Source organism: Lolium perenne, chromosome 3 (genome assembly GCF_019359855.2).
Source record: "Lolium perenne isolate Kyuss_39 chromosome 3, Kyuss_2.0, whole genome shotgun sequence".
In the NCBI taxonomy this organism is placed as follows: domain Eukaryota; kingdom Viridiplantae; phylum Streptophyta; class Magnoliopsida; order Poales; family Poaceae; genus Lolium; species Lolium perenne.
Window position 1 is genome coordinate 273,341,063 of NC_067246.2, and position 21,435 is coordinate 273,362,497.

Consider the following 21,435-nt stretch of genomic DNA (forward strand, 5'->3'; position numbering starts at 1 on the left):
TTAATTAATGATGAACTGCTTATGCAGTAACGATTAAATGACTTGCTTTATATGAATTTGCTTTTCATGATTAATTGACAAGCAAATGAAGTCTAAATCCCTTTCTGGATAATGATGCTTTGTTATTTGGCTTTGCTTTGGATGGTTCTAAGTGTGGTGTGATCTCAGTAGCCTTGCTACTGACTGGTTGCTCACATGGTTGGCTTGATCTTGTTGGCTACTCATCTTTGCTTGCATATTTGGGGATCATAAATAATATGAATGCCAATATGCTTGCCTGTGAAGAATTTTAGGGTTTACTGATGGTTGCATGCTTAGGATTTTCTGTGTAGTCTTTGTTAGCTGCTAATCCTTGCAATACATCTACTGGTGCTGTCTGTGCATGAGATCTTGCTAGTGTGTGCATCTGTGCATGATTTCTAGCTTCTGTGCACATGATCTGTATCTAGATGGTTTCTGTTTTAGTGGCTTCTAGACTGACAGTGATCCTTGGTGAAAACCAAGTGATGATTTACCCATTGAGCATCTGCTCAATCCCATGACATATGTCATGCATGATTTATGGATTAGATCCATTGGATCTTCTCCAGGAACTAGGTATACCTTGTTCCAGCTCCTAGAGTGAAATATTGTGTTGATGCAGACTTGTGGTTTGTGTGTCACAACCCTTCACCTCCAGGTCTTGGTTGATCTTCTCAGGTCACCATGATTTCTGGTGGTTGAGTGGTTGTGTGTTGGTTGGTGCTATTCTTGAGCAAGAACTGGATGAACTATCCTGCTCTACCTTCACCTTACCTTGTGAATCCTTATCTGGTCGACTGGGTACTGTTTCTAGGGTTTGTGCCCCTTTTATATGAGCTCTACTTCTGTTCTTGCAATGCCACACAGGCCTGGCTTGCTTTGGTGACTAAGCCTGTGCATTGCCTTGCTGTGGCTTGCTTAGCACACATGAGCTGTGTGCTCTCATATGCTGAAACTTGAGCCCCTGGTGGTGCTCAGGTTTGATCTGCTGTTGCCCTTATCTTGTGCTGTCCAGGGTTTTGGACAAGCACAAGTGTGCAGGACAGTTGTTTCTGTCCAAACTGAATTCTGTCAAACACTTAACCCTCTGGCTAGTACTTGCTGTGTTATTTTGCAGGTTTTGAAGATGAATATGACCATGAAGATATACTTCAAGTCATTTAGCCTAGGTTTTTAGTTTAGGATCAATATTGTAATCTTCATTTTCATTTCTGTTTATTGTTCTTTAATTCTTGAATCAAGAATATTGTAAAGACAATGTAATCTGTGTTGTGATATCAATAAAGCTCAAATTTTACTTATGAGCTTTTGATTTGTGTAATGTTTATATTCTTGAATAAATGTTGTATTTATTATTCACTTTGAAATTCAAAGTCATTTAAATTCATAAGTTGTATTTAAATTGTGAATTCAATTTCTATATTCATTAGTGCTATTTGTTTGATGTTATCCTTGTATAATAACTTGTCAAATGAATTCAACTCTCAAATCAACAAGATACAAAAGAGATCATATCGAAATTTCCCTAACTCACATTGCCTAACCCTAATTGCAAAATGAGAGAGAACCTCGATCCCTCTTAGGTTTAGTTGCAATAAGGCGCGAAAATTTCCCCCGTTTTGCGATTAAATGCACATCCCATTTCTAAATCTACCCTTCGTTGTTCCTATTTTCTGGGTTATTATAGCGTCAAACACCGTAGGAGGAGTAGGAGAAGAGACGGCCGCCGCTGGCTTCCCGAAAGCGTCCAGGCGAGTGGCGGCACCGTCGCTGCTGGCCTTGACGGGTTTCCGCGGTGGCTCGGCAGCTGGTACGGCACCCCGACTGCTCGTCCGCGCGAGAACGACGCCCGGGCTTCTGGCCGCAGAACCGGTGGATGCGGCTAGGATGAGCAGAACGAGAATGGTTGATTTAGTTTATTTTTAGTTGATTTAGTTGATTTTTTCAGATTTATTTGTGGCATGTTTGATCTTGTTTGTTGTATGTATGTTGAAAAAACTTGTTTGTGGAGCTCTATTTTACAGCCTCCGGTAAAGAGCTGATTTTTGGCTTCTTGGTTGCGCTGTAAAATATAGCCTCCGGTGAAGCACGTGTCGGCGCCGCGCGCTGTATCCGAATCGAGCGCGCTGAAAACGACTTTTACAGCACCGAATTTTAGAGCCTCTGTTGGAGATGCTCTAATAACCTGATGTCTTTCTATTTTTGTTTCTACAACAATCCACAATGATCTAGAGTATTATCCCCACTAGTTCCTACAATACTCTAGTGCATAGCAAGACCTTAGTGAGTGAACTCATTGAGGGAAGAAAACGGATAATGGGATGGAAAAAAGGAAGAAACGGTCTAATCAGCTGGGAAAGAAAACTAAAAGGATAGTAGAAAAGAAAAATACTAGTAAAGATTTGGTGCACATGGGCGCTAGTGATCCCGTTTTAAAAAAAGGTTATATTTTGAGTTACAAAAAAGTTTGAAAAAATAATCCGCATATATAGTTAACGATGTATCCCACGAACCTCAAACTATCAATTTAAAAAACTTTACATTCTGAGCTACAACAAAAGTGTGGATCCGACTAGTACATTTTCAAATATCCAAAACACATCGGGTTTTGTTATTTTGTTATAGCCCAAAATAAAAAATTTGCATGATTGTGAGATATATTAGTGACAAGACAATCTCTAAAATTATTTTCAATTTTTTTAACAACATGCAAAAATATCTTTTAATTGTTCAAAAATGACGGGAGCACTAAACCTCCGGATCTAATAACACATTTTGAAAAATACACACTATCCATAAAATAAATATAAGTAGATGAAAAAAAAGGAAGAAACAGCCTAGAATCGAAACCGCACAACGAACCCATCGCACCGTGAAATCCTAGCACAGTAGAACCTGCCCGTTCGCCCCCCCTAGTACCTACGAGGCCGTTCTCAACTCCCAGACTTGGTCAAAGCCAGGTCTCACCGGGCCCTAGTCCTGCACAATTGGCAACGCCACGTGTCACGCTCCCATTGACCAACTCACATAAACCCGTACATCCCAGACGCTTCCAGAACGTTGTGGAGCTCGTCGCCTGAACATTCCCGAAACCATCCCCACGAACCCCATAAAACCCGCTCCCTGTTCGGCCCTCCCTCCTCATCAGTTCCAACAGCCATCGCTACGAATCCCAACTAGCAGCAACTCAAGCGATTCTCATTCAGATCCCGAGTTCCAGTTTCGAATCCCCCGTTCGAGTTTAGAGAGGAGGAAGAGGAGATGGCGAGGAAGGGAGGAGAGGGGCCGGCGATCGGCATCGACCTCGGCACCACCTACTCCTGCGTCGGCGTGTGGCAGCACGACCGCGTGGAGATCATCGCCAACGACCAGGGCAACCGGACCACGCCGTCCTACGTCGGCTTCACCGACACCGAGCGCCTCATCGGCGACGCCGCCAAGAACCAGGTCGCCATGAACCCCACCAACACCGTATTCGGTACGTGCACCGCTTCCTCTTTTAGATTAGAAATCACCTCATGTTCATGCTGGTCTCGTGTAATCTGGTTACGAGTGATGCTCTGCCTGTGCTTTGTTTTGTGTTGCTAGACGCCTGTATGACAATGTACATCCATTGATGTGGATCTTTTGATGTTCTGAGTCTGTTTGCCGTGCTTAGCGAGTAGAAAGGAACGCAAGAAACAACAGTGGATTTATCTAATCATTCATTATTTAGAGATTGTATAAGCAATTATCTGGTACTGCATTGTCCTGTATTCGGTTTCTAAGCAGCCATCATGGGACAAACATATTTGTTGTCTGGTCCAGTTTGAAACCTCTTAGTTTCAGAAGTAAGTTGCTGCTAGGCATTGTGGGTTGTTGTAGAAACTAAAATCTTTGGTAATAGGGAACGCTGCATTGTGGATTGTTGTAGAAACTAAAATCTTTGGTAATAGGGAACGCTGTGGATAATTTCAGATCACAGTACTCTGTTTCCTCCCTATTTGGTCTAGTTTGACACCCTTAGTTTCAGTAACAATCTGTTCAGATTTTTATGTGGAAGTTCTAACTGTTCCAGAGTCAAAAATCAAAAGGAAGTGTACTAATTGCTGGGCTGGCTGATTTGTGTAGAAACAATTTTTGGGGGTAGGAGAACTTTGTGAATAATTTCAGACCGGGGTACTCTGTTTCCTGTTTATATAACGTTCCTCGTTAAGCCATTCTGTTGGTATGCCTGTTTGCTTTTGACACCTGAATTTAACCCGAACGATTTGACTCACAATCTTGCTCTGTATCGCAGATGCCAAGCGGTTGATTGGCAGGCGATTCTCCGACCCGTCGGTGCAGAGCGACATGAAGCTGTGGCCGTTCAAGGTCATTCCCGGGCCTGCTGATAAGCCGATGATCGTCGTCCAGTACAAAGGCGAGGAGAAGCAGTTCGCCGCTGAGGAGATTTCCTCGATGGTGCTCATCAAGATGAAGGAGATTGGTGAGGCATACCTCGGCACAACCATCAAGAACGCTGTGGTGACGGTGCCGGCCTACTTCAACGACTCGCAGCGGCAGGCCACCAAGGACGCCGGTGTCATCGCCGGACTCAATGTGATGCGCATCATCAACGAGCCCACTGCCGCTGCCATCGCCTATGGCCTTGACAAGAAGGCCAGCAGCTCTGGGGAGAAGAACGTGCTCATCTTCGACCTTGGTGGTGGCACCTTTGATGTGTCTCTCCTCACCATCGAGGAGGGCATCTTCGAGGTGAAGGCCACCGCCGGTGACACCCACCTTGGCGGGGAGGACTTCGACAACCGCATGGTGAACCACTTCGTCCAGGAGTTCAAGCGCAAGAACAAGAAGGACATCAGCGGCAACCCTCGCGCCCTGCGCCGGCTGCGCACCGCCTGCGAGCGAGCCAAACGCACCCTGTCGTCCACAGCTCAGACCACCATCGAGATTGACTCCCTCTACGAGGGCATCGATTTCTACTCGACGATCACCAGGGCTCGGTTCGAGGAGATGAACATGGACCTGTTCCGCAAGTGCATGGAGCCCGTGGAGAAGTGCCTGCGCGACGCCAAGATGGACAAGAGCACCGTGCACGACGTCGTGCTCGTCGGCGGCTCCACCCGTATCCCCAAGGTGCAGCAGCTGCTTCAGGACTTCTTCAACGGCAAGGAGCTGTGCAAGAGCATCAACCCCGACGAGGCCGTGGCCTACGGCGCCGCCGTCCAGGCCGCCATCCTCAGCGGCGAGGGCAACGAGAAGGTGCAGGACCTGCTTCTGCTCGATGTCACGCCTCTGTCCCTCGGCCTGGAGACCGCTGGTGGCGTCATGACGGTGCTCATCCCGCGCAACACCACCATCCCGACCAAGAAGGAGCAGATCTTCTCCACCTACTCCGACAACCAGCCCGGCGTCCTGATCCAGGTGTTCGAGGGCGAGCGCGCCCGGACCAAGGACAACAACCTTCTCGGCAAGTTCGAGCTGTCCGGCATCCCTCCTGCTCCGCGCGGCGTGCCCCAGATCACCGTCTGCTTCGACATCGACGCCAACGGCATCCTCAACGTCTCGGCCGAGGACAAGACCGCCGGGGTGAAGAACAAGATCACCATCACCAACGACAAGGGCCGGCTGAGCAAGGAGGACATCGAGAAGATGGTGCAGGAGGCGGAGCGGTACAAGGCGGAGGACGAGGAGTTGAAGAAGAAGGTGGAGGCCAAGAACGCGCTGGAGAACTACGCCTACAACATGAGGAACACCATCAAGGACGACAAGATCGCCTCCAAGCTCTCGGCCGACGACAAGAAGAAGATTGAGGACGCGATCGACGGCGCCATCAGCTGGCTGGACACCAACCAGCTCGCCGAGGCGGACGAGTTCGAGGACAAGATGAAGGAGCTGGAGGGCATCTGCAACCCCATCATTGCCAAGATGTACCAGGGCGCCGGCGCGGACATGGGTGGCATGCCGGGTATGGGTGGATTTGGCGGTGCTGCCGGCATGGACGAGGATGTGCCGGCCGGCGGAAGCGGTGCCGGCCCCAAGATCGAGGAGGTCGATTAAGCTCGTCGTGGTGGAAGTTGAAGTCTGAACTGTTGGTGTTGTGTCGTCGTTGTTAGGTGTTCTGCAAGTTTTTAGGGGAAATGTTGGTTGAAAGTCTGTATTTGCTGTGGTCGTGAACTTTGTTAACCGGCGTTCTACCGGTGTCTGCTGAATTTGCGAAGTTTGTTCCTTAATCTTCTGATATTTGCTGAATTTTGCTGAATTTGCGATTCTCCAGGCAGCTACTTTGCTATTTTCAGATCATTGGACGAGAGAGAGTTTAGGCCTTCTACACATATGGGGGAAAGCTTGTACCTTCTCATTTCTTCAGACAGTGCTTGCAACAAATCTAGCAAAATGTAATGCAAAAAGTGGTGCCTAGAACACAAATCCTGAACCTACTTTTTCCCGAAGAAGAATCACGAACAATTGGACCAGACAATTTCTTAGCCATTTCTGGGACTAAAACTACCACTCCGCCATATCACTCAATCGATTTCGCAGAGGGAGGGAAGAACAATGCTTCATAACTAACTGGTCTAAGGACTTGTCTGCGAAGTTCAGTTACTTTTGGCATTATTGTACACCTCTTGAGGATTAATGGATTATGAATAGATAGTTGGATTTTGCGCAAAAAGAAACTCATGTAAAAAAAACTCCTATTAAAGATGCTTGGAACTTGGATTCACTTACATTTCAGCTGACATTTTATTTTACGGTTTTGCTATGTCTCCATCAACTGAGATTTTCTTAAGTCTAAGTCACTTACAAAAAACTGCTTGAGTTGCACTTTTCTGTTGCACTTTTCTGCCAGAAATGTGCAACTGGACCGAGTTCCACTTTTCTTTAAACTGTAGTTGCACTTTTCTGAGTTGACTGAGACTTAAGAAAATCTCAGTCAACTGAGACATAGACACACCCTTTATTTTAAACAGAACTCAGTACATGGTGAAGGACAAACAATTCTGTCATAGTTAAAGAACATCAGAGTTAGGCTGAAACAAGCTAGTCAAGATTTTCTGTACATGTTGAAGGACAAACAATTCTGTCATAGCTAAAGAACATGAGAGTTAGGCTGTAACAAGCTAGTCAAGATTTTCTGAGAAATGAGCTGCCGGAAGCTTTGATTTTCCTGTTCAATTACGGCCGGCCCTCATTTAGATCAATTGCCTTGCATTGCTTGGAGTACTGGGTACCATAAAAAATCCATAAATTAAATGAAGTCTGACGTTCAAACACATAAGTTGCTTCTTCTGCGCATGATGATCACTGAAAGCTGCGTCCTTTCTTCTCTTCTTCAGATAAAGAATGGCTGCTTCTTATACAGGGTAATTAGGTATCGGCCATACCATGTTGCTTACTATCAGTGCCTGCCCTGACATGAAACGCTTTAGAGTTGAAGTCTCAAGTCTGAATTATAATGTTCGTGTCGTGTCATCGTTTTCAGGTGTTCTGTTGTTTTCCAAGGCATTCTCTAGGGGTTACTTTTGGATGGAACTATGGAAGTCTGTATTGCTGTAGTGTGGTCGTGAACTTTGTTGATTTAACTAGCATTATATTTGTGCCTGCTAAGAATGAAGTTCGTTCCTTAATCGTTGTACCCTGTGCTTAAACTCGCTGGCTTACTACTCCTCTCTGCTATTTTTCAGATCAATTGACCATACGGAAATTGTGAGGATTTCACTACATGATGACAGAAAGATTGTTCATTTTCATTTTCTCTTCAGACAGAGAAGCTGATATTAATATTGAGTGCCTCTCTGCCTGACTCGAAAGGTGATCTATGCGGCCACTTCAGAATTGGATGCCTAGTTGGACCAACAATTTCTTAGCTGCGCATTGACATTTCTGAGACTAAAACTGCCACTCGACAGCAACTGTCACTCCATGTATCAACTAGAAGGGAAATGCTTCGTCACCAACTCAATGCGCTTGCAACATGTATTCAGATACAGTTTTTCCAACGCTGAAGAGCAAAATTAGTTTGTTGAGAGCAAAGAAGATTGCTAATTTGGGCAAATAGGGAGTCCGGGCAAATGAGCTTCCGGTAGATTAAATTTTGCTGTTCAATTACTTGGGTCTAGATTACTGGATACGGGAAAAAACTTAAAAATTGAATAAAGTCTGACGATCAAAAGAGTAAGTTCAAGGCCTTTGGCGCATGGTGATCACTGAAAGCATGACCCTATCTTCTATTCTTCAGACAGAGAAGCTGCTGCTTCTTGTACTAGGTAACTACGCTTACCACGAAATGCTCCTTATGGAGCAGTAACTCAGAAATAGAAATTTTATTCTGTTGAACTTGGCACAAATTCAAGAACACACGCACACCATATGGTAAAAGGAGAACAGAAGGGTTCAAAAGACAGACACCCAACATACAAACTACTCTGTTCCATATCACAAAACGTTTTGGTAAACTAAATTGGTCTGCCAAAACGTCTTATAATATACAGTAGAACAGAGAAGTAGAACAAACTATTCTGCAGCAAAGGCTTTGTTGTTGAAGAGGCCTACCACAGTAGCAGTAGCAACACCTTCAGGACAAGTTGCTACTAGGAAGGTGAGGGGCGGCGCATATGACATCGCTAGTTTCTTAACGGAATAGAGCACTATTAACTTGGGCAGCACAGACTGGTGCTAACAAAAGAATCACACTAGAGATCCAAACATGGAGTAGCAATTACAGGAATAAGAAATTTATTCTGCCAGCAGACCTCGTTTCAAGTATAGACAATTTCCACCATTACGGTTAAGCTTTTTTTTTTTACTGTAGTTACGGTTAAGCTTGTTCTAGATTACGGTTAAGTTACAACAAGCTTTTGGAAATGAGCCACCAGAAACTTTGATGTTGCTTCTCAATTACAGCTGTCCCTAGGTTTGGAGTACTGGGTATGAATTCTGATGCTAAAAGGGCCAGGTTTAAGTCTTTTGGCGCATGATGATCACTGAGAACAGGGCTCTTTCCTTCTCTTCAACAAAGAAAAGCTGCTTCTTGTGCTAGGCTTACTAGGTAGCCGCTCTACCATGTTTGATGTTCCCTAGTATGAGTGGCTGTCCTGACATGAAATGCTCCTCAAGCGTCCACTTCAGAATTTGGAGGCCTTTGTTGCGTGGCATACTATGAACTTCGCCATGTACCAGCATCGATGAATTCACAGCAATGACTGGAACCGGCAATAGTTGCGCACAGATTCTTCAGCCCAGACATGATACTTGACGTGATACTTCTGGAACCAAGTAACAGCAACTACCAATCAATGCACTATATGCTTCATCGCATAAAGAAACTTCAAGGCAAATGCAAATTTCCGCAGTACAGATTGATGGCAACAGGAGGACAATAATCCAGAGACAGACACGGAGCAGTAACTCGGAAATATGAATTTTATTATGTTAACTGAGCTTAGTACAGAATCGAGGCCACAATCCCAGCATATGCTAAAAGGATTACACGAGGGTTAAAAAGACACCCACAACATACAAGCTAGAACAAACTAGTCTTCAGCAAAGGCTTGTCAGCTGAAGAGGTCGAGGGCAGTAAGCAGTAGCAATACCCTCAGAACAAGATGCTACTCCAAGGTGAGGGGGACGACCGAACTTTTAGCCCCTTGGAGCATCTGATCTGGTGATCACAGAGAAGATACCAGCATGGTGAGGAGATGTTCCATTACCTATGTCATAAGTAGGTCGTTAACTCCAAGGTGAGGAGGGCGCATGGAGACTCTAACTTCATGCTCTTCCGGCTCGTTTCCTCGTTTGGGGACCATGATCTCAAGAACTGCAGCGGCCTCATCAAAGCATGCCTCCAGCTTGGCATCTTCAGGGATACGGGTAGCAAGATGTATTTCGCGTATGAACTCCCCTGGAGGGCAGTGCTCGGGCGTAGCATCAGTGAGCTTGAATACCCTATCGTGTCTTCTTATGTATTGCGTCCGAGCTGTACTGTTACAAAGGATCTTGACTATACCATGAGTAAGAGTGTTCTTCCATGAAACCTTTACCCTCTGCTGATCAACAAATGGTAAGCTGACCATTATCAAGTAGCCCTGATCGTCCTCATAAATAGACTTGGCAGCAGTTGCTGGACCGCAAGACTTGGTCATCACCCCGCTGAAATCATGCAGCCAAGAAGGCTGCACCGCTGAATGCATCTCGGTATCTTGTTGCGTCCTCCCAGCGCAAGAGTTCAATGGCAAGAAGCACTCCTCATCCATGGTATGCGGAAATGACTCCTTCCTGCGTTTGCTGCTAACAGGGGAGAGATCCATACCGTCTTCTCCTGAATGGTTTGATGGTGATGAAAGATTCAAGCCTGATCCATTTAGCAACTTCTTTGGGGGTTGCTGCTGGACACTGCTCTTCATGGTAGGCTGCGGCCTCTCCAGCTCGAGCTCTGCGTTTGGCATAGTCCTCCATGTCCCAAAATCACTGGCCTCCTGCGGGATACAGAAATTGAGCTCCCTCCCTGTAAGCTCCGCCCACCTCCTCCGGTCCACCTCGGTGATGCCCACGAGGTTCGGCGAAGTCACAACCTCGATCCCATGAATGCACTGCGGGTTCGAGAGCCCCCGGTAGTGCTTGCGCTGCATCCGGTGCGATCTGACGAATCCCCTGTCGACGCTGAAAGGGAAATGCGGCTCACCGGGGCGTGAGTGCCCGTTCATGTAGCTCCTCAGCTGCATCTTGCCCAGGGCGTTGTCCGGCCTCTCCTTGAAGGCCCACATGTACATGTTCTCCATGTCGTGCTGCACCAGGAACATGTCGAGGCGGAGGTCGGACTTGTCGAAGCCCGAGACGCCGTTGGCGTCCCGGACGACCTTGCTCTTGCCCTTGTCCGAGAGCAGGGGCTTGAAGTAGAAGGTGAAGAAGAACCAGGCGCCCCAGATGCTGTCCCCGCGCTTGGCTGTCTTCCGGCTCCCGGCCTTGGGAGCGGTGCTGAGCACGGCCTCGGCGTCGAAGACCTGCGGGCCGAGGCCGACGCCCAGCATGTCGCAGGCCTCGGTGAGCCAGGGCTGGTTGATGTCGGGCGGAGGCGCGCCGGTGAGGGACACGGCGTGGGCGCGCGCGCCGGCCCCCGCTCCGATGCGGGGCTGCACCATGACGCCGACGGCGCGGCCGTCGAGGTGGCCGGAGGGGTCCATGGAGAGGAGGGTGCAGGGGCCGTGGTGGGCGCCTCCGGCGCCGTTCTCCATGGACAGGGTGGTGACGAGGTCCTCCCCCATGGCTGGTGACTCGCGCCTTGGGATGGTGGTGGTGGTGGTGCTAACGGCGGCGGCCTCCTGGTCCTCCTCCTCCCCGGCCGCTATCTAATCGGCGGCCTGCGGATCCCTCCGCATTCCAAGAAGGCGTCCCACAGCAACCAATCATGCGGCCACTCCATGTAACCCACCATGAATTCCCCCACGGGAATACACCACAAATCTGAACCAGGCTCCGCCTCCCCCGCCCAACCAAATCCACACACACCCCGGAAAAAGATCCTACGGACTCGTAGGAATCAGGTATCCGGCAAGATAGGGTCAGCCGACGATTACCTCCATTGGGAAAGCAAGAAGCTTTAGGGTAATTAGCGCGGAGAGGACATTGGGGGATGGGCGTGGGAGGTGGGAGAAAGGGGGGAAGCGGTGGTTGTGGGGGGACGGCCGGTTTTATTGGCTTGTGGGTGGCGGAAGCGGCCTCCACCGGATACGGCTGAGGCTGAGACGGACGGTGCCGTCACCTTCCATTGCACGCCCACGGCCCACGGCGTTAGGGCACACGCCACCGCTGCGCTCACCCGGTACCACGCCGTGTCGACCGCGAGGTATCCCCCGAGCTCCACTCATCTTATTTTTCTTTAAATTCAATTTTTCGTTTTAAAATCTCAAAAAAATCTGAAAATTATACATGTATATATATATGTGTGTGTGTGTGTGTGTGTGTGTGTGGTATCTACATACAAAACTCCACCAACATATCTCTTCAACAATGATACACATTAAGAAGACAAAAGTGCTCGATAAAGTTGTAGCTTAAAATTTAGCGTATTATTTTTCGAAAGATTGTTTCTTTCCTATCTTAGGCAGAAAGCTCAAAATGAGCTCGGCTTTGAATTAACGAAGACATCAACCAGTCAGGAGTTACACCATGAGTTACAATACACACACGAAACGCAAACCGAAAACTAACAACAAAAGACAACACAGAGAACGTCACCAAGCGCCAGGTTGAGGGAGTCTTGTCTTCTATTGCACCGGAGCGAGCGCGTCCTAGACCACGTCAACAAACCTTATACGCATCAACACAATAGCTCAAGGGGGACTCGACGACGGGCCAGCAGCCTAGCAGAACTTGATGATCAAAAGGAGAGGGGGTCTTGGAGCGAATGGTGTAACTTGCAGCGACACCTCCAAGAAGGTGCATGACGCCCGAATGTGTCATCGTCGTCGGCAGAGACCAAGGTCATGCAAAGCTTTCACCCAGACTCCGAAGCACCACCCCCGAGCTCGGGTTAGGTCCAGACCAGAAACACAACATCTTCCAATGGCATTGGGGTAGGCACATCGGCCGAGACTATGGCCAGACGCCGACCTAGCAAAGCCCCCCAAGACACTAGGCAAGCCATCAGCTACCGAATCAAGGCCGTGTATAAGCAGCCAGGCCGGCGAGGTGAGAGGGTTGGGACACCAGCGAGAGATCAAAGGGTGATACACAAGACACTACAAGAGAATCTTGCCCAAAGCGGGGCCTCCAAGATTAGCAGGTTGAGGCGGAGGGACGAAATCCATCAATTCGAAACGGGGATCAACATTGGGACGCCTTCAACAAGGGAACGACACCTAATAGGTGAAGCCGTCACCGGCAATGGCAAGGCCATGCGTAGCTTTCGCCAAGATCCCACTGGGTCAAAATCTGGACATCGTCGCGAGGACGCAGAGCGGACAAAATAGGACTCGCTACCGCACCTCCAAACCAAGCCACACGAAGATGGGCCCCAACTAGATTCACCCATAGGAAGGACGCAAAAACTGGTAGGCCAAGCTCGGCCAGACCTGGAACCAGATGTCGCTCGACATTGGATCGGCGGCACGACGATGAACGCACCATCCCTAGCACACCAACACATGTAGCAGCGCGACCCAAGTAGATCGGAGGTAGAGACCACAACTGCAATAGCAGTTGCAATACGAAACATGCTGCCTACCCCGGCGAGCACGCGCCGGCTTAGGAACCCTATCCCAGAAAAAGCCGGCCATGACATCGCCAAGTGCAGCGTCCGAGTGTCGGGAGCCCCCCGCAAGAACCAAAGAGACACCGACACAGACGGGCTACGTGGATGCCGGATGCGCGAATGTGGCCACCCCCGCATCTGAGGGCCTCATCGCCCATCATGGCAGAAGGGAAAACTAGCTGGGCCCTGCTAGGCCCAAATCTGGGCCCACATACATAGATTTGACTGGAACCCAAAGGCTCAAGCCCATGGGCGACGGCGGCCAGAGCAGCACTGTGAGGGCGCCGCCGCCGGGCAGAGCCAGCACAGCGTTGGCCGGAACCGACGCCGCAGCGCCCCCCCCCCCACCATGAAGTCGCGACCCGCCCCGACGAGCACGCCTAACACGCGGGAGGAGGACGGGTAGAGGCGTGACGAGGCGCCACGACCGCACGCTCCGCCGCACGCGACCTCGGTCAGAGGCAGCACCGCCGCACTTCACCGTTACGAGAAAGGGGCTGCCCCGTCGGGCCTCCAAGCACGCAGAGAGGAGGAGCTCCACCACCACCGGCACCGCGCGGGCTTTACCCGGTGGCTCGTTGATACGTCTCCGACGTATCTATAATTTCTGATGTTCCATGCTTGTTTTATGACATTACCTACATGTTTTGTTCACACTTTATGTCATTATTATGCGTTTTCCGGAACTAACCTACTGACGAGATGCCGAAGTGCCGCTCTCGTTTCGCTGTTTTTGGTTTCAGAAATCCTAGTAAGGAAATATTCTCGGAATTGGACGAAATGAACGCCCAGCATCTTAGAATCCCACGAAGCTTCCAGAACACCCGAGAGCCACCAGAGGAGGGCCCTGTGGGCCCCAGATGACAGGTCGGCGCGGCCAGGGGGTGGGCCGCGCCCCCCTAGTGTGTCACCGCCTCGTCGACCTTCCGACTCCGCCACTTCACCTATTTAAAGGTCCCTGACCTAAATCTTCGATACGAAAAAGCCACGGTACAAGAAACCTTCCAGAGCCGCCGCCATCGCGAAGCCAAGATCTGGGGGACAGGAGTCTCTGTTCCGGCACGCCGCCGGGATGGGGAAGTGCCCCCGGAAGGCTCCTCCATCGACACCACCGCCATCTTCATCACCGTTGCTGTCTCCCATGAGGAGGGAGTAGTTCTCCATCGAGGCTAAGGGCTGTACCGGTAGCTATGTGGTTAATCTCTCTCCTGTGTACTTCAATACAATAATCTCATGAGCTGCCTTACATGATTGAGATTCATATGATGATGCTTGTAATCTAGATGTCGTTATGCTAGTCAAGTGAATTTTACTTATGTGATCTCCGGAGACTCCTTGTCCCACGTGTGTAAAGGTGACAGTGTGTGCACCGTGTGGGTCTCTTAGGCTATATTTCACAGAATACTTATTCACTGTTATGGATAGCATAGTGAAGTGCTTATTTATATCTCTTTATGATTGCAATGTGCTTTGTATCACTACTATTCTATGTGCTACTCTAGTGATGTTATTAAAGTACTCTATTCCTCCTGCACGGTGTAAAGGTGACAGTGTGTGCATCGTGTAGTACTTGGTGTAGGTTATGATTGTAATCTCTTGTAGATTATGAAGTTAATTATTGCTATGATAGTATTGATGTGATCTATGCCTCCTTCATAGTGTGATGGTGACAGTGTGCATGCTATGTTAGTACTTGGTGTAATTGCAATGATCTATCATGCACTCTAAGGTTATTTAAATATGAACATCGAATGTTGTGGAGCTTGTTAACTCCGGCATTGAGGGTTCGTGTAATCCTACGCAATTAGTGGTGTTCATCATCCAACAAGAGAGTGTAGAGTATAGCATTTATCTATTTATTCTGTTATGTGATCAATGTTGAGAGTGTCCACTAGTGAAAGTATGATCCCTAGGCCTTGTTTCCAAATACTGCTATCACTGCTTGTTTACTGTTTTACTGCATCTCTACTGCCTGCAATATTACCACCATCAACCACACGCCAGTTGTAGCATCAAGTATTTTCTGGCGCCGTTACTACTGCTCATATTCATTCATACCACCTGTATTTCACTATCTCTTCGCCGAACTAGTGCACCTATTAGGTGTGTTGGGGACACAAGAGACTTCTTGCTTTGTGGTTGCAGGGTTGCATGAGAGGGATATCTTTGACCTCTTTCTCCCTGAGTTCGATAAACCTTGGGGGATCCACTTAAGGGAAAACTTGCTGCTGTTCTACAAACATCTGCTCTTGGAGGCCCAACACTGTCTACAGGAAAAGAAGCGTGAGTAGACATCAAGCACTTTTCTGGCGCCGTTGCCGGGGAGGAAAGGTAAAAGGTACTCACACTCCGGATCTCGGCTACTAAGCTATTTTCCGGCGCTGTTGTAAGTACTCGAAGCTATTTTCTTTAGATCCTGCAATTGCATCTTTTTGTTTCTTGTTTTACACTAGTTTGGCATAATGGAAAGCAACATGGAGCTTTTTAATCTTTTTCCTGAGTTAAGACATGGATGGTTTGATGCGAAAATTAAAGAACCCATGGAACATATTAGTATGAATACTTTGAACACCATTGTTGCTAATGATATGGAAAATTCTAAGCTTGGGGAAGCTAGTTTTGATGAGCATGATCTTTTTAGTCCCCCAAGCATTGAGGAGAAAATTTACTTTGATGATACTTTGCCTCCTATTTATGATGATTATAATGATAGTGGTCTTTTGGTGCCACCTACTATGGAGAGTAAATTTGATTATGATTATACTATGCCTCCTACACTTGATGAGAATAATAATGATAGCTACTTTGTTGAATTTGCTCCCACTACAACTAATAAAATTGATTATGCTTATGTGGAGAGTAATAATTTTATGCATGAGACTCATGATAAGAATGCTTTATGTGATAGTTATATTGTTGAGTTTGCTCATGATACCACTGGATATTATTATGAGAGAGGAAAATATGGTCGTAGAAATTTTCATGTTACTAAAACACCTCTCTTTTTGCTGAAAATCTTGAAGCTGCACTTGTTTTATCTTTCTATGCTTGTTGCATTATGCTTCATGAACTTGTTTATTTACAAGATTCCTTTTCATAGGAAGCATGTTAGACTTAAATGTGTTTTGAAATTGCCTCTTGATGCTCTCTTTTGCTTAAAATACTATTTCTTGCGAGTGCATCATTAAAACTGCTGAGCCCATCTTAATGGCTATAAAGAAAGAACTTCTTGGGAGATAATCCATGTGTTTATTTTGCTACAGCAACTTTGTTTTATATTTGTGTCTTGGAAGTTGTTACTACTGTAGCAACCTCTCCTTATCTTGTTTTATTGCATTGTTGTGCCAAGTAAAGTCTTTGATAGCAAGGTTGATACTAGATTTGGATTACTGCACAGAAACAGATTTCTTGTTGTCACGAATCTGGGCTGAATTCTCTGTAGGTATCTCATAAATATCTGCCAATTTACGTGAGTGATCCTCAGATATGTACGCAACTTTCATTCAATTTGAGCATTTTCATTTGAGCAAGTCTGGTGCCTCTTAGAAATTCGTCTTTACGGACTGTTCTGTTTTGACAGATTCTGCCTTTTATTTCACATTGCCTCTTTTGCTATGTTGGATGGATTTCTTTGTTCCATTAACTTCCAGTAGCTTTGGGCAATTTCCAGAAGTGTTAAGAATGATTGTGTCACCTCTGAACACGTGAATTTTGATTATGCACTAACCCTCTAATGAGTTGTTTTGTGTTTGGTGTGGAGGAAGTTTTCAAGGGTCAAGAGAGGAGGATGATACAATATGATCAAGAAGAGTGAAAGCTCTAAGCTTGGGGATGCCCCAGTGGTTCATCCCTGCATATTTCAAGAAGACTCAAGCATCTAAGCTTGGGGATGCCCAAGGCATCCCCTTCTTCATCAACAAATTATCAGGTTCCTCCCCTGAAACTATATTTTTCGGTCACATCTTATGTGCTTTACTTGGAGCGTCTGTATGTTTTTGTTTTTGTTTTTGTTTGAATAAATGCTTGTGTGGGAGAGAGACACGCTCCGCTGGTTCATATGAACACATGTGTTCTTAGCTTTTAATTTTCATGGCGAAGGTTGAAACTGCTTCGTTAATTGTTGTATGGTTGGAAACGGGAAATCCTACATGTAGTAATTGGTATGATGTCTTGATTAATGTGATACTTGGCAATTGTTGTGCTCATGTTTAAGCTCTTGCATCATATACTTTGCACCTATTAGTGAAGAAATACATAGAGCTTGCTAAAATTTGGTTTGCATGATTGGTCTCTCTAAGGTCTAGATATTTTCTAGTAAGAGTTTGAACAACAAGGAAGACAATGTATAGTCTTATAATGCTTGCAATATGTTCTTATGTAAGTTTTGCTGTACCGGTTTATACTTGTGTTTGCTTCAAACAACCTTGCTAGCCTAAGCCTTGTATTGAGAGGGAATACTTCTCGTGCATCCAAAATCCTTGAGCCAAACACTATGCCATTTGTGTCCACCATACCTACCTACTACATGGTATTTCTCTACCATTCCAAGTAAATACTTCATGTGCTACCTTTAAACCTTCAAAATGCTTCTCAATTTGTGTCAATGTTTTATAGCTCATGAGGAAGTATGTGGTGTTTATCTTTCAACCTTGTCATTTACTCTTGACAGACTTTCATAATGGACTAGTGGCACATCCGCTTATCCAATACTTTTGCAAAAAGAGCTGGCAACGGGGTTCCCAGCCCTGATTAATCAAACTTCATTAATAATTCTCTTCACATGTTTTGCTCTGACTCATCAGTAAGCAACTTAATTTTGCAAATAGACACTCCTCCATGGTATGAGATTGATGGAAGGCACCCGAGGATTCGGTTAGCCATGGCTTGTGTAAGCAAAGGTTGGGGGGAGTGTCACCCATAATAAAACTAAAATACGTGTGTAAACAAAAGAGAAGAGGGATGATCTACCTTGCTGGTAGAGATAACGTCCTTCATGGGAGCCGCTCTTGAAAGTCTGGTTGACGAGGTAGTTGGAGTACCCATTACCATTCGTTGACAACAACAAACACCTCTCAAAATTTTACTTTTATGCTCTCTATATGATTTCAAAACTTAAAAAGCTCTAGCACATGATTTAATCCCTGCTTCCCTCTGCGAAGGGCCATTCTTTTACTTTTATGTTGAGTCAGTTTACCCATTCCCTTCCATCTTAAGAAGCAAACACTTGTGTTAACTGTGCATTGATTCTTACATACTTGCATATTTGCATTCATCATATTACTTTGCGTTGACAATATCCATGAGATGTACATGTTACAAGTTGAAAGCAACCACTGAAACTTAATCTTCCTTTGTGTTGCTTCAATGCCTTTACTTTGAATTTATTGCTTTATGAGTTAACTCTTGTGCAAGACTTATCGATGCTTGTCTCGAAAGTACTATTCATGAAAAGTCTTTGCTATATGATTCGATTGTTTAACCATATTGTATTTACCATTGTCTTGAATCGCTGCATTCATCTCATATGCTTTACAATAGTATGATTAAGATCATGTTGGTAGCATGTAACTTCAGAAATTATCTTTGTTATCGTTTACCTACTCGGGGACGAGTAGGAACTAAGCTTGGGGATGCTGATACGTCTCCGACGTATCTATAATTTCTGATGTTCCATGCTTGTTTTATGACATTACCTACATGTTTTGTTCACACTTTATGTCATTATTATGCGTTTTCCGGAACTAACCTATTGACGAGATGCCAAAGTGCCAGTTCCTGTTTTCTGCTGTTTTTAGTTTCAGAAATCCTAGTAAGGAAATATTCTCGGAATTGGACGAAATGAACGCCCAGCATCTTAGAATCCCACGAAGCTTCCAGAACACCCGAGAGCCACCAGAGGAGGGCCCTGTGGGCCCCAGATGACAGGCCGGCGCGGCCAGGGGGTGGGCCGCGCCCCCTAGTGTGTCACCGCCTCGTCGACCTTCCGACTCCGCCACTTCACCTATTTAAAGGTCCCTGACCTAAATCTTCGATACGAGAAAGCCACGGTACGAGAAACCTTCCAGAGCCGCCGCCATCGCGAAGCCAAGATCTGGGGGACAGGAGTCTCTATTCCGACACGCCGCCGGGACGGGAAAGTGCCCCCGGAAGGCTCCTCCATCGACACCACCGCCATCTTCATCACCGCTGCTGTCTCCCATGAGGAGGGAGTAGTTCTCCATCGAGGCTAAGGGCTGTACCGGTAGCTATGTGGTTAATCTCTCTCCTATGTACTTCAATACAATAATCTCATGAGCTGCCTTACATGATTGAGATTCATATGATGATGCTTGTAATCTAGATGTCGTTATGCTAGTCAAGTGAATTTTACTTATGTGATCTCCGGAGACTCCTTGTCCCACGTGTGTAAAGGTGACAGTGTGTGCACCGTGTGGGTCTCTTAGGCTATATTTCACAGAATACTTATTCACTGTTATGGATAGCATAGTGAAGTGCTTATTTATATCTCTTTATGATTGCAATGTGCTTTGTATCACTACTATTCTATGTGCTACTCTAGTGATGTTATTAAAGTACTCTATTCCTCCTGCACGGTGTAAAGGTGACAGTGTGTGCATCGTGTAGTACTTGGCGTAGGTTATGATTGTAATCTCTTGTAGATTATGAAGTTAATTATTGCTATGATAGTATTGATGTGATCTATGCCTCCTTCATAGTGTGATGGTGACAGTGTGCATGCTATGTTAGTACTTGCTGTAATTGCAATGATCTATCATGCACTCTAAGATTATTTAAATATGAACATCGAATGTTGTGGAGCTTGTTAACTCCGACATTGAGGGTTCGTGTAATCCTACGCAATTAGTGGTGTTCATCATCCAACAAGAGAGTGTAGAGTATAGCATTTATCTATTTATTCTGTTATGTGATCAATGTTGAGAGTGTCCACTAGTGAAAGTATGATCCCTAGGCCTTGTTTCCAAATACTGCTATCACTGCTTGTTTACTGTTTTACTGCATCTCTACTGCCTGCAATATTACCACCATCAACCACACGCCAGTTGTAGCATCAAGTATTTTCTGGCGCCGTTACTACTGCTCATATTCATTCATACCACCTGTATTTCACTATCTCTTCGCCGAACTAGTGCACCTATTAGGTGTGTTGGGGACACAAGAGACTTCTTGCTTTGTGGTTGCAGGGTTGCATGAGAGGGATATTTTTGACCTCTTCCTCCCTGAGTTCGATAAACCTTGGGTGATCCACTTAAGGGAAAACTTGCTGATGTTCTACAAACCTCTGCTCTTGGAGGCCCAACACTGTCTACAGGAAAAGAAGCGTGAGTAGACATCACTCGTGCCGGCGGCGGCATGGGAGGAGGGGGAGGCGGCGGGAGCTGGCTGGGGAGGGGTACACCCCGGTCGCCTCGGGGTGGCTATGGGAGCGGGCGCGAGAAGAACGGCGATTTTTTTTCAACTTCCACCTATGTGAATCGATCGTGAGTGTTTTTTCTTAAGAATCGCGAGCCTGTTTAGTCGTGAATCAAAGGCAAGGGGTGTAAGCCTATCGTGAGTGTTCTTTCCTATCTTCCTTTTGTTGATGTTAATTCGTCGTGAACCTTGTATTTCCTTAAGTCTAACGGAAAGGGGTGTAGCCTAGTTCAAAAAAATGCATTAAATTATAGTCTAAATGGAGAGCGGGAGCAAAAATGTCACACATGTTTTTGCCTTGTTGTACTAGGAAACTCGGAAACCATAATACAAAGCTCTTTAAACCGACTATTCAAACATGTGTTTATATTAGCACAAAGGCGTTGACATAATCTCCACGAGTACTTACCAGTTTGACAGGTGCTGTGAACTCCTCCCGCCGTCTCCCCCAACCCTAGCCCCAACACCCTCCTCCGCCCACCGCCGCCGCGGATGGCGCCGCCGGGCAAAGCCCCGGTGGCGTGGCAGCGGCGGGCGACCCTCTCCGGCTGCGCTGGGCAATGGCTCGGCCTGGTTTTCGTCTAGGTTCTCGGGAGACGTCGTTGTGATGGTGGAGGAGGCGTCGCGTCGGAATAAGAGGGCTGGAGCTCGACCCCCATCTCGGCAAAGCCACTTGTGGAGGCGACGGCGAGCTGCTGGCCAGGTATCCTCCCAGATCTGTGGATCTGGGGAGGGTGATCTCCCTGGGT

At 46.7% G+C, this 21,435-nt stretch overlaps 2 protein-coding genes across 2 annotated transcripts; one reads left to right on the top strand and one right to left on the bottom strand.

Annotated features, from left to right (window-relative positions):
• Positions 1-3,175: 3,175 nt before the first annotated feature.
• On the top strand, positions 3,176-6,236 carry LOC127344515 (heat shock cognate 70 kDa protein). Its single transcript, XM_051370815.2, has 2 exons — positions 3,176-3,499; positions 4,301-6,236. Exons 1-2 carry the CDS (start codon positions 3,283-3,285, stop codon positions 6,061-6,063), a joined length of 1,980 nt encoding a protein of 659 aa, XP_051226775.1. The 5' UTR covers positions 3,176-3,282; the 3' UTR covers positions 6,064-6,236.
• A 3,175-nt stretch (positions 6,237-9,411) lies between these two features.
• LOC127344516 (uncharacterized) lies at positions 9,412-11,639 on the bottom strand. The gene has a single exon (XM_051370816.2). It carries the CDS (start codon positions 11,265-11,267, stop codon positions 9,717-9,719), a length of 1,551 nt encoding a protein of 516 aa, XP_051226776.1. The 5' UTR covers positions 11,268-11,639; the 3' UTR covers positions 9,412-9,716.
• Between the last annotated feature and the right edge of the window lie 9,796 nt (positions 11,640-21,435).